This window comes from Eptatretus burgeri, chromosome 9, assembly GCF_056783735.1.
Source record: "Eptatretus burgeri isolate ZD-2024b chromosome 9, Ebu_testis_v1, whole genome shotgun sequence".
NCBI lineage: Eukaryota > Metazoa > Chordata > Myxini > Myxiniformes > Myxinidae > Eptatretus > Eptatretus burgeri.
Genome location: NC_140969.1, coordinates 29,831,063 through 29,845,316, shown reverse-complemented (window position 1 = coordinate 29,845,316; position 14,254 = coordinate 29,831,063). Strand labels below are relative to the sequence as shown.

Below are 14,254 nucleotides of genomic sequence, written 5' to 3'. Positions count from 1 at the left end.
GGACTAGTCGGACGGACGACGGATTTATCGGACTAGTCTAGACCCCAGAGTTGACAAGTAATTTGTATTAGCATGCACACAATGTATAACTCAATGCATAAGAGTCTCGAGGCAATGAGGCCGTGTAATAGGACAGATAAATTTGTCTTTCATAGCTGTGCCAACATTTTTTCCCTTTTCTTTTATTACAGCATTTTGGCTAATTGTTAATGAATAGCAAGCCAATGGAAGCAGTACCTTCACTTTTGAATAAACCCATGAATGTCGAGTGCAGCCATACCTGGCTTGCATGTATGTGGAATCGTACCTATCCCAGCAGGCTGGTTTCAACAAACAATTCAATAAGCTGCAAAATATGGGTGCAGGTTTTTTACATTGTTTGATTTTAAAATTATCTCCTTGCGCCTTGAAATGATGCAATATTAATCGTTAGTATTGGCTGCTCGCAAGAGCACCCTTATTCTGGACATTTCCATCTGTCTGTCTGTCCGCGAAACTTTGGTCAAGCCTAGGGGCTAAACCACTCAACCGATTCCAATGAAATTTGGTAGGTAAGACCAATATTTCTGGGAATCGTGTGCTTTCGAATATGGGACTCCGGGCCCTAGCAACGGCCCTTTAAAGTGGTCAAAAAATCGAAAAAATAAATAAATAAAAAATAAATCGAAAAATCGAACATTAGAGTTCTGTGCGCAATCTATCTAGCTCCCTTCATGCCAATTTGCAGCCCTAACAAAAAATATTTGCAGGAGATAGATAGATTTTGGGCGAGTACATGTCGAACATTTCAGAAACGGTTAATTGCGAATATCTCCAAGGGAAAGAGTCTGATTTTGATGAAACTTGGGTGAAATGTGTACAATGTGGCTAGCATGTATACTAAAATGAATGGTTGCTATGCACACCTCTGTTGCTTAGCAACAGCTAAAATACTTTATCGTACATCGTACACTTATTGTGGACTGTACATACAAATTACGAAAATCTCCGATACATGCATACTCTAACTTTCGCTAATTTGTACTCTGATCATCGTGCCGTGGCCATTCGATTGTCAAAAAATGAAATTGATTGATAGCATGTACATGAATATTTGTGAGTCGCGTCGGCCAGCTTTCCATCTAGAGCGAGCAGCCATGTCGCCTACCGGCTTGTTTTACTTGTATGTCCCTTTATTTATTTATTTTTAATGGAAAGGTTCAACAGTCAAATTTTATGCTTTGTGTACATGGTATAGCCCTTTATTGTGCATACATGTATTGGATTTGTATACGACTACGACAAGGTAGTAAAGGGATAAATAATTGCCTCGTGATTGTTGTGCATACACGGCACAGAAGCATAATTTGTTGTATCTGTGTGTGAGGAATGAGGGGTTGGGATGAATAGAGGGATGAATAGAGCCCGTGATCAAAGTCACTGTCTTCGAAGTGGGCGCTGCAAATGACGCTTGTGTCACTGGGGCCTTTCCAGTTTACCCTCGTCAGCTTCACTTTAGATGTCCATATTCTCCGACGATTATCATCTTTCGGGAATACATGAAGGCTTACAACATCTTTGCTTGTATTGCTGCATCCTGCTATGATACTTCTTGCAGGCATTTTCGAAAGTACGGCTAAAACTCTTAAAAACTTTCGCGAAACAATTACTGGAATTAAGACGCTCACAGAGATTGCACCAACATGTGCAAAATGCATTTGTACGTACTTTATAAGGCGCGCGACATCTCGACTCTCGAGTCAATCCACTCTGTGCGAGTTACTGTATGTGACGTCAGGCTGCGATTCGCTGAAGTCCATTTTTTTTAGGGGCGGGGCATAGCACGTTGTGAAAGGCTCCAGAAATGATCGAAATATTGCTCTAATTATCCCATTTTTGATTAAAAAAAAAAAAAAACGTGGGTGATTTCTTCACTCGGAAGGTCAAGTTAATATATAAATAAACCAATGTCACCCGCAGGGTGACCCGTATCTTGCCAAAAGGTGACCACATGTGACTTCCTTAAGGTCACACTGAGGTGAACAGAGCTGCTATCCACCAGGAGCGACTCCTTGAGGAATATCTGCCGACGAGAGATTCCGATGAGAATCGTTCTACAGAGTAACCATGAAAAATATGCTTTTGCCTCATAATGTCACCAAATGACGTCATAATGTCTCAAGCTTGACATATCGAGAAAGCACTCATCGAGGTGTTCAATTTGAGGTACTACACGATATGGTTCCTAAAACTTGAAAATTTGACCTTGGGGTCAAATATGTTTGACCTGAGGCGCTAACCATGAAGGTCAAGGCCAATCGCCACCAAAAATTAATCAGCTGAGCGCCAGACCATGAACTATATTCCCATGAAGTTTGAAGACTATCCGATCAAAATTACTCAAAAAATAAGGGTTTCGTCGACTCCCCTGATTTGCGAGAAAGTGACCTTGACCTTTGACCTTGACCTTCAAAATTTTATGCGCTGAAAGGGACCTCTATAGGCCTCTGATATGCGAAGTTACAAAAATTTCCAATGATAACTGTGCTCTGCAGAGTGATTTATACGTGATTACAGACCAAAACAAAAAAACAAAAAAAAAACATATGAAGGTCAAGGCCAATCGCCACCAAAAATTAATCAGCTGAACGCCAGACCATGAACTATATTCCCATGAAGTTTGAAGACGATCCGATCAAAATTACTCAAAAAATAAGGGTTTCGTCGACTCCCCTGATTTGCGCCAAAGTGACCTTGACCTTTGACCTTGACCTTCAAAATTTTGTCCACTGAAAGGGACCTCTATAGGCCTCTCATATGCGAAGTTACAAAAATTTCCGATGATAACTGTGCTCTGCAGAATTTTTTATACGTGATTACAGACAAACAAACAAAAAAAAAACATACAGGCTGACTAACATATCTTGCAAAACTTCGTTTTGGCAAGATAAAAAAAACATACAAGCTGACTAACATATCTTGCAAAAACTTCGTTTTGGCAAGATAATAACAAGTTTATTTTTCATGTCAGGGGACCTTTAAGCTCACCTGGATCAGGAGAAACGGTCACTCAAACCCCCACAGATCACCTGAGACCCTGATTTTTTTTTAGTGCCATGAACGAACTTTGGTACATAATCATCAACAACCGACTTGGCTTTCATAAAGTTTCTACAAGATGGGTTCAAAAACAACTCGCAGAAGAGCACAAGCACAAACGTGTGACAATCTGCCAAAACCTTTTGAACCTCTTTTGTCATGAAGAGAATGCTTTTTTGAGACACATTGTCACTGGAGATGAGATGTGGATCCACCATTATGAGCCAGAGAGCAAACGCCAGAGTATGGAGTGGAAACATCCGACATCACCAGTCAAAAATAAGTTCAAAAGTCAACCATTAGCCAGAAAAGTGATGCTCAAACTTTTTTGGAACTCACAAGGCCCAATTTTGGAAAACTATCAAGAGGGGGGGGGGGCACAACGTTAAACAGTGTCTGCTATTGTGAAATGCTCCGGGACCAGTTGAAACCAGCTATTCCATAGAAACACCCGAGGGCTACAGTCAAAAGGTGTTGCATTGTTCCATGGCAATGCCCGTCCACACCCTGCCGCCCATACTGTGAAAACCCTATGGCAAATGAACTTTGAGGTGTTAAGCATCCTCCGTACCGTCCTGACCTGGCCCCTTCGGACTTTCACCTGTTTGGTCCACTCAAAGACTCTTTAAGAGGCCGCCACTTTTCCAGCGACCAACAAGTGAAAGAAGCAGTGCATGTGTGGCTCGTCACTCAGCCAAAAACATTTTTTCTGAGGGTATACAGAAGCTTGTGAATCGATGGATTAATTGCGTTGAAAAGGAGGGAACGATGTGGAAAAATGATGCTCTTGTACATGCTCAATTGTAGTTATATTGTTTGAATAAAAATACATTGCGGATATTTTTTGACTCACCCTCATACATCATAAACAATTTTTTTTTTTTTTTTTTTTTAAAGTCACTTACCCAAGGCGGCCAAGATCTTTGGCCTCAGGAGATGGAGGACCAAGAGTTTCTAGGACCAGTGGCTCGTAGTGGAAAAGTACTTCCTCACAACGTGGAGGGGGCTGCATGCATACTTGCACCTAAATGCAAAATTAGCAACAACCATCAATCAGGTGACCCAATCAATATCATTCACAAAACAAACAAGGTTAGCATTCTTACCAAAATGATATGAGAGCTCATGTTTGTTTTATTGAACATTTAAATGTAAAAAAAAAAAAAATTATACTTAGCAAATTCACCAATAATAATCATCATCGTATATGTATGTGTATATATATATATATATATATATATATATATATATATATATATATATATATATATATATATATATATATACATACATACATATACATACACACCGATGAGCCAAAACATCATGACCACTGACAGGTGAAGTGAATAACATTGATTATCTTGTTACAATGGCACCTGTCAAGGAGTGGGATATATTAGACAGCAAGTGAACAGTCAGTTCTTGAAGTTGATGTGTTGGATGCAGGAGAAATGGGCAGGTATAAAGACCTGAGTGACTTTGACAAGGGCCAAATTGTTATGGCCAGACGACTGGGACAGAGCATCTCTGAAATGGCAAGGCTTGTGGGGTGCTCCCAGTCAGCAGTGGTGAGTACCTACCGACATTGGTCCGAGGAGGGACAAACCACAAACCGGCGACAGGGTGTTGGGCGCCCAAGGCTCATCGATGCGCGAGGGCAACGAAGGCTATCCCGTCTGGTCCGAACCGACAGAAGGTCTACTGTGGCACAAATCACAGAAAATTTTAATGGGAGTCACGGGAGGAATGTGTCACAATCCACAATGCATCGCACCCTGCTGCGTATGGGGCTGCGGAGCTGCACACTGGTCAGAGTGCCCATGATGACCCCTGTCCACCGTCAAAAGCACCTACAATGGGCACGCGAGCGTCGGAACTGGACCTTGGAGCAGTGGAAGAAGGTCGCCTGGTCCGATGAGTCCCGTTTTCTTTAAGATCACGTGGATGGCCGTGTACGTGTGCGCCGTTTACCTGGGGAAGTGATGGCACCAGGATGCACTGTGGGAAGACGATAAGCCGGTGGAGGTAGTGTGATGATCTGGGCAATGCTGGGAAACCCTGGGTCAGGTCATTCATGTGGACGTCAATTTGACATGTGTCACCTACCTAAACATCGTTGCAGACCAGGTACACCCCTTCATGGCAATGGTATTCCCTGATGGCAGTGGCCTCTTTCAGCAGGATAATGCACCCTGCCACATTGCACACATTGTTCGGGAATGGTTTGTGGAATATGATGAAGTGTTCACGGTGTTGCCCTGGCCCTGAAGGTGTCCTGTGATATTCTCCAGATCTCAATCTGATTGAGCATCTGTCGGATGTGCTGGACTGATAAGTCCGAACCACGGAGGCTCCACCTCGCAACTTGCAGTATTTGAAGGATCTGCTGCTAATGTTTTGGTGCCAGATATCACAGGACACCTTCAGGGATCTTGTACAATCTGTGCCTCGGCGGGTCGGCGCTGTTTTGGCGGCACACGGAGGACCAACAGCATTTAGGCAGGTGGTCATAATGTTTTGGCTCATCGGTGTGTGTGTGTGTGTGTGTGTGTGTGTGTGTGTGTGTGTGTGTGTGTGTGTGTGTGTGTGTGTGTGTGTGTGTGTGTGTGTGTGTGTGTGTGTGTGTGTGTGTGTGTGTGTGTGTGTGTATATATATATATATATATATATATATATATATATATATATATATATATATATATATATATATATATATATATATACATACATGGCATAATGAAGTTCTGACTTGGACCAACGTCGTGATGATGACCTCATCATGACGGTGTCATGCCTGCCAACCCAGAAGGGCATCCAGCACTCTCAAAAGCACTTACTTGTTGGAGAAGTCTCCAAAAATTAATCGATTAAGAATGCAATGAAATAGAAACAAATTAACAAAATAGCAGGCGATAAAGTAGAAGCAAGCAAATTATGCTTGATGATAGAAATGAGCCAATATGCCACCAGAACCCCTCCATTTGCCAACAATGAACCGGTACTTCCTTCCCTCCTTATCGGCTGTGGATACTTGAAAATAACATTTCCTTTTCTCTTGGAGGTCGACTTTGGTCAGGTCCTCAACACAAAAGTACTGGTCATGACAGAGACCCTGACGCTGCTGTTGAAGGAGCTTTATTTTGTCCTGATAGCAAATGAACTTTATGAGGAGTTGTGGCTTTGCATTCATTTTAGGCCAATCACGATGAACACGTTCCAGCTTAACATCCATCATATTGAATTTATCGGCAAAGAGATTATTCACCAGAGCCAAGCACTTTTCACCTTTCTGCTGGGGAAGTCCAATAACACGAAGATTCTTGTGACGAAAACAGCGATCAAGTTTATTAAGTAGCTCAGCATGATCAGCCATAATTTTTCAGTCTTGGTGATCAGTGTTGCAACCACATTCAATTCTTTCATGTTGGACTCAAGTGCAGCAATCCATTTACCTTGAAATTTAATAGAATCGTTGATGTTGGTTTCCAACTTGTCAATCCGTTGATGCAGCATGGATCTCGGTGAGTGTTTGACAGACAAACTGTTCGAATGAACTGTTGGAAAAGGAGGGCGTTCCGCTCAGATTTGAGGCATGAGGCTCCACATTGTTCTTTCGTTCAACAGGCATGATTACTTCACAGGATGGTCTCAAAGTAAATGCACGGTTGTCTTCACGGGTCTTAAAATGGGCCTTTCGGGGTAGGTCCCACAGCAAAAACATAATAAGAGCTCGAAAAAATAATAAATTGATGCTGGAGTTTACAACTCTGGCACTCTATTCATCACCATGCATTCGCATCCTATTAATGAAATCAACCACTTCCACCTTTCCCAGTCACTTCTGCCGTCAACGTAAAGATGAGCCATTGCTTGTGTCCATTTGTGATAAGTCATAAAACAAAACATAGACATAAAAAATATATAATGAAAAACGTGTACACCAGCTTTTCAGATGGACACCACAGGATGACACCTATACAGCTGGAGCAACTCAAAAAAACTAGAGCTTTGGAGTAACAAGATAGTAGCATTCAACACGTGAAATAGACAAACAGATTTTTATTGAAGACCAATCTAAATGATGTTGAGGAAGGTTCCAAAGAAGTTTAAGAACATTCCTGTTCCCGTTTAAATACAATGACAAAAGAAAATAAATAATATTAAAAGAAAAAGTTTAAAATCACAATCTCATGAGATTGTGATTTCATGATTCTTCAGTAAAAATAGCGGTTATGTAAGCTAAATGATAGAAATCATACAAGGTCATTCATTATGGAATATATATATATATATATATATATATATATATATATATATATATATATATATATATATATATATATATATATATATATATACATACATACATACATACATAAATACACGACCGGTCAAAAGTTTTAGAACACCCCCATTTTTCAGTTTTTACTGAAATTTAAGCAGTTCAAGTCCAGTGAATAACCTGAAATGGTACAAAGCTAAGCGCTAAACTGCCAGCGGTTTAAAAAAAAGTTTAGGTTACCAAAAACTGAAAAATGATATAAATTCCAGAGTTGTTAAAAAAGACCCTTTTCAGGGAACAAGTAATGGATTAGCAACTGCAGCTGTTCTGCAGCAATGGAAGTAAATTAAGCCTTGAACGTTGATGCAAACAATTCCTACAGGTGTCACAACTTTTGTTGATTTGGTACAAACCCTCTGTCTGTATAAAAGCAGTGTTGGAACACATTGTATTGCTGCACCCTCTGAAGCATTATTTGGACAATATTACACTGCAGGAAGTAGTATATTGCTATCATAATGGCGAGAAAAAGACAATGAACGAAGGAAGACAGACAGACCATTAAAACCCTTAAAAGTGTCGGTCTTTTCTTTCACGAAATTGCAAAGTAAGCCAAGGTGTCTGTGAGTAGTTTCCTACACCATCAAAAGGCACTTGGAAACTGGAGGAAACTCTGACAGGAAGAGGTCTGGCAGACGTAAAGCCACAACACAATCTGAAGACAAGTTTCTGAGTCAACAGCTTGTGTGATAGGTGGCTCACAGGACAGCAGTTTCAACCACAGCTTAACACTGGTCGAAGTAAAGAAGTCTCAGTTTCAACTGTGAAGAGAAGACTTCGAGCTGCAGGTTTGACAGGTCGAGTGGCAGTAAGAAAGCCATCGCTAAGATGGCAAAATATGAAAAAGAGCCATGAAGACTGGGCCATGAAGCACCGCCAGTGGACGACTGAAAACTGGAAGAAGGTCTTATGGAGCGATTAATCAAAATTTGAAATCTTCGGTTCATCACGCAGGGTTTTTGTATGCCGTCGAGAAGGCGAAAGGATGGTTCCTCAGTGTGTAACACCAACTGTCAAACATGGAGGAGAAAGCGTGATGATCTGGGGCTCTTTTGCTGGATCCAGAGTCGGCGACTTGCACAGAGTGACTGGCACCCTGAACCAAAAGGGCTACCATAGCATTTTACAGCACCATGCAATACCCTCTGGTCTCCAGCTAGTTGGTCAGGGGTTCATCCTACAGCAAGATAACGACCAAAACATACCTCCAGACTATGTCAGAACTACCTTACAAGAAAAGAACAAGACGGTAGGCTTCAATTCATGGAATGGCCAGCACAGTCTCCAGACTTAAACCCCATCGAGCTGGTTTGGGATGAACTGGACAGATAGTCAAGGAGCAAGGACCTGAAAAAATGAAATCGTTCAACACTCCGTACAGAAAAGGTTTGACTTGACAGAGTGGTAGAATAGACCCTATAGAACACCTCCAGGTAGTATGTGGTTTCAAATTGTGGTATCATTAAAATTCTACAGGCCATTATACATACCAAGGGTACTTACCAAGAGGGTCACTGTGGGCTCGCAAAATTTAGGGGAGGGGTAACGTAAATGTGAATATCTTTGTCGAGATTCAACCAATTTTCAATATTGAGGTATCATTGGCTTCGTATTATAATTCTCTTTCAGAATATGTACAGAAATGTCGATATTCATTCAACTGTATAACCAAAAGAGGTAAAAATCACAAACAAATGAAATATTATGAGCTTTTTTATATTTTAGGCATCTTTTAGAGCATACTATGTTGTCAAGTCACACTTTTCTGCAGTGGGTGTTGAACAATTGAATTTTTCACAGGTTCATGCTGCTGGACTAAAAAATGCTGTGTTAGTCTATTTTTTATGAAATTTTTATGGACTAGATAATTACAAAAATAAAGATTTAAAATGTCATGTTAATAATGATGGTAAAAGAGGCTGTGGGTTAACATAGGTGCTTTTCTGTGTCATTCCAGATTGAACATCTGAAAGAATCCTCCTAGCCAACTGAAGCAATGGCCAGTTCAGAGAGTCAGGCAGTAGTGCAACTTTTACCTGTAAAGAGACAGAAGTTGACTAACTTTCACAAGTGCATAATTTGTCAGATGGACTCAAACGAGACACTGAGGAAAGCCCAAGATAACTCCATACAGACACTTGTTGCAGCACTGGAACTCTGACGAGATGAAGTATACGAACGTTTAAAATCAGATTTTGACAGTTTGGCAACCGCGGATGTTAAATGGCACTCAAATTGCTACGAAAAATGGACAAGCAAAGAAAACCTGCGTTACATGCAGAGGAGTAGATCTGCATTCTCACCGACACCAGCAGAAGAATCTAAGATTGGCACACAATCTGAAACAAGTTTGACGGAGACCTCCAGGGTATCCAGGTCCCAGTCAACGTCCACTGACTGGACTATGTGCCTCTTCTGCAAGAAGAAAACACACAGAAGGCTAAAGGAGATGACCATGGTCAGAACTTTCCAAGCCTGTGAAACTATTGTGCAAGCAGCGACCGCAAAGGGCGATGAGGACATGTTACGGACTACTGGTGCCGTCAGTAACGATCTAGTGGCAGCAGAAGCTAGATACCTCAGAGCTTGCCATGCCTCATACATCACCAAAGCTAATCTGCAGTATGCTGGCTTCCATGAAGGGAGACAAGAAACTTGTTACGATACGGCATTCAAGCAATTGGCTGAAGATATCTCTGCTGACCTGAATGGTGGGAAGGCCTTTGATATGACAATTCTTCTGGACAGATACAATCATTTTCTGTGCGGACAGGGAGTGGCAGTCAAGAGCTACACTACCCAGCGACTCAAACTTCGACTAAAGAAACACTTTGGAGATGACATTATCTTCCATAAGTCATATGATCTTAGTAAGTCCGAGCTTTTGTACTCAAGCTCCATATCCCTTCAAGATGTCATCAACTCTGCCTATCAGTGTAACACCGCAACAGCTACGGGTGTACCAAGAAAACAGCCCACAACAGCGATGGATGATTGCGACAGGGTGAGTCTGCTGTACCGCACTGCAAAACTCATCAAGTCGGAGATCAATGAATGCCAAGGCATATCAGTCCAACCACCTAATATCATGGATCTAACCCTGACAAAATCCAAATCTGTGATACCAGACAGTCTTTACTGGCTATGACGCTGGGTTATTGCCAAACCAGAAAAGGAAGATGAAGATGAGTTTTCAGCACCAGAATGTAGCAACTCATCAGATGAAAGACGTGTTTTGATGCTTGCTCAGGATGTTGTACACTGTGCGACTCATGCTATAACTAACATGCCCAAGCATGTGGCCCTGGGAATTGCAGTTCGCCATATGACGAGGTCAAACAGCTCATTACCATGCTGAGCAGAATGGGCCACTGTGACTCCTACGATGATGTTGAGGCAACCGACACAAGCCTTGCACAGGAGATCCTAGCCAAGAGCGACAGCTTTGGTACGGTATTGCCATCAAACATCTCCCCAGGCGTCTTTGTCCAGGTGGCAGCAGACAATAATGACATGACTGAAGAGACTCTTGATGGAAAGAGGACAACTCATGCCACTAGAGTAGTCCTCTATCAACGAGGGCACTTTGGTCCAGTCCCCGAGCCGAGGGTCTATTCAGACCAGAGAAAAAGGAAACAGACACTTGAATCCACTGGGATGTGCCAATCCATCAGAGAGTACAGTGCATACGAAAAGTGGCCTGCTGTTACCAGTTTCTCCAGGAAGATACAAGCTGAGTGGTTCAAATGCTCTGAAAGCTTGAATTCGGCAGCCTGTAAGATGGATCTTGCTTGGGCATTGATAAGGATGACACCAATGAAGCTGTTTGAGGTGGAGCTCTTCGCCACAGAAAAACAAAAAGTACTCAGCTGGAGTGGCTTCAATGCTGTGGTACACTCCTGTGTTCCCGTTCGCACAAACATCGGCTACTGCCCTATGATCGATGGTTCCCCTACAGAGTTCAGCATCCTCTACACAGTTATGAAGAATGTGCAGTCCATGATGGCAAGCCTTGGCCAGAATGACAGCATTATTACATTTGACCTTGCTATATATGCGAAGGCCAAAGAGATTCAGTGGCGCCTACAAGAAGAGTTTGAAGACATGGTGATACGCATAGGAGGCTTCCACATTGCAACAAATTATCTGGCTGTGCTGGGTAAAAAGTACCAGATGTCAGGCATCGAGGATCTTCTGATAGAATCTGGCATGTATGGCAGTTCGACAACCTCGACCCTCCTGAAAGGGAAGTCTTACAATCGTGGAGTGAGAGCCCACAAAATAATCATGAAAGCCATGTTTCGTCTGCAGTGGCGTGCCTTCGTGAAGTGGCACTCTAGGCAGGAGGGCAGTGAGGTAGATGAAGATGCTGTGATGGAGCAAGTGACAGCATACCAACTAGCTCAGGAAGAAGAAAAAGATGCCCAGAACACCATGTTGAGGATGTGTGATGCTATCACGACAGAATCAGAGTTCACAAGGTTCCAAACTGAGGCACGGGGCAAGTCACAGCTGTTTGCCTACTGGAGTGATTATGTATCCATGGTACAGCTGCTCCTCCAGTTCATCAAGGCAGAGAGGACTGGAAACTGGATTCTGCATCTCTCTGCTACTGCTGCAATGACCCCTCACTTCTTCGCAATGGATCGACCCAACTATGCCAGGTGGCTTCTTGTTTATCTGGCTGACATGAACCAGCTGCCTGAGACCCATCCTGCCGTCAATGAAGAGTTAATGTCTGGCAATCATGCCATCAATCGATCGCCTCAACCTTTTGCTGAAGTGTGGACTAACATGGCCCTAGAGCACTCCATCAACCACGACAGCAAGACAAACGGTTGCATCATAGGGATCAGTCAGAGAGCAGGAGCTCCAGAACGATGGTTCCTGACATGTCATGAACGAGCAGCCATCACAACCGCAATGAAGGAGATGTGTGCCATACAGGACTCAGATAGTGTTGGTACCCACAGAGAAGCAGCACCAAAGAGGGTGGAGAGAGATGAAAGTGATATTCAGAAGCTGCTGACAGTCATCACGTCAGAGCTTATGACCAATCCCTTCTCCCTAGACAACGTTGATGATGGAATTTCGTCACTGATTAACATTGCCACAGGTATCAGGATGCCCCCAGATGCTGCTACATGCCTGGTTAACTCCTACCAGATCGGCACAGCTCAAATGACAACATTTGTTGAACAGAGACTGAATACCAATGAAGTGATATTTTGGGATTCCCTGCCAAACCTGAAGATCAAAACATTTGCCACACTAAGCAAGAAGAAAACAGTGAAGCTAACTGATGAGAAAGTTATCACTCTTAGTGCTGACCGTGAACTCTTTGGCCGCCTTCTGATCACAGGAAATTCAAGGGACATCAATCTGAGAGAACTCCTCAGCTACGAGTTATCAGCAGTGCCATTATCCCTGGCCCATTACGATGGCAGCAAGAGGAAGACCAACAAGAGCGTACTCATTGCTGAGTTAGAGAAGAAGGTAGATGTCCATCCAAAACTGCCACAACTCACAACCAGCCAGATGTCTACGGCCCACATCGTCGATGCAATGGCGCTGGTACAGATGACAAAGTCCGCTGGTGCTGCAAACTTCGGTGAAATGGCATTCAAGTATTACAGCCTGGTTACTGCCCCTCTACGTCGGAGTGGTTGTCAGCGGGTTGATGTTGTCTTCGACCGGTACTCCAGCCTCTCAATCAAAGCTGGGGAGCGACAGAAATGAGGAACATCTGCAGCCTTAGAGGTGACAATCCAAGGGCCAGCCACTCATATTCCAAAGCAGTGGATCAAATACATTGGAAATGTAGAAAACAAAGTCAACTTGTGTGCCTTCTTGGCAGACACATGGTGCCACATGGAGGCAGACACTCTGCTTGATGGTCAACACCTAGTCATCGGTGGTGGTTTCAAGAACCCGCAGAAGTCTGTGCTAGTCATCAGAGGGCACTGCGAAGAACTGGTTCCCCTCAAGTCAGATCATGAAGAGGCAGACACACGAGTATTGCTACATGCAAAAATGCCTCTCATTATCACAACAGGATTGTAATTCAATCACCTGACACAGATGTGGCTGTCCTCTGCACCACACACGACAGAAAACTCCAGTGACAGGAGCTGTGGTTTCGGACTGGAATCAAGGATAAAGCTAGGTATATTCCTATCCACAGCTTGACACACAAACTAGGACCTGAGCTGTATAATGCTTTACTCTGCTTCCACGCACTCACCGGGTGCGATTCAAACAGTGCACTCTCAGGACTCGGAAAGAAAAAGGGTTTCTATGTCTTACTTGACAGTAAAGAGCATCAGACCAGTCTGGGACAGCTTGGAGAAGAACCCGAGCTCAGCAACAGCACTTCAGAAGCATGCGAAGCCTTCATATGTGCAATGTACTCAACAACCAAGGGGGCTGGGAGGAAAGTGAACAATGTGAGATACTGGCAGTTCTGTCAAAAGGGACAAAGAAATGAAAATCTCCCCTCTACATTCGACAGCTTACAGCAACATATGAAGTGAGGAAATTACCAGGCCTATGTATGGAAGAGAGCATTGGAGCCTACACAGAGCCTTCCACCAGCAGCTGGACATGGCTGAAAAATTCAGGATGGTGCCCTGCAGCCTGTGCGCATGACCAAAGATCCAGCACCACAGGGTCTTCCGGAGCTGACTGTCTGTCACTGCAAGAAGTCTCTGTCGCCGAGCCGACTGCACATGCAGAACCAACCACATGCCGTGCACAGAAGCATGTGCATGTATGGCCGAAGAAACTTGTGAAAATCCAAGAACAATCTTTGAATCCAGTGGTGAAGAAGAC

At 43.1% G+C, this 14,254-nt stretch overlaps 1 protein-coding gene across 1 annotated transcript in view; it reads right to left on the bottom strand.

Moving 5' to 3' along the window:
- MNAT1 (MNAT1 component of CDK activating kinase) overlaps window positions 1-14,254 on the bottom strand; it is a 61,455-nt gene that overhangs the window by 23,693 nt on the left and 23,508 nt on the right. The window contains exon 7 of the mRNA XM_085894578.1: window positions 3,984-4,102. Coding sequence (XP_085750704.1) covers window positions 3,984-4,102 — 119 coding nt within the window. The remainder of the gene's footprint in view (window positions 1-3,983; window positions 4,103-14,254) is intronic.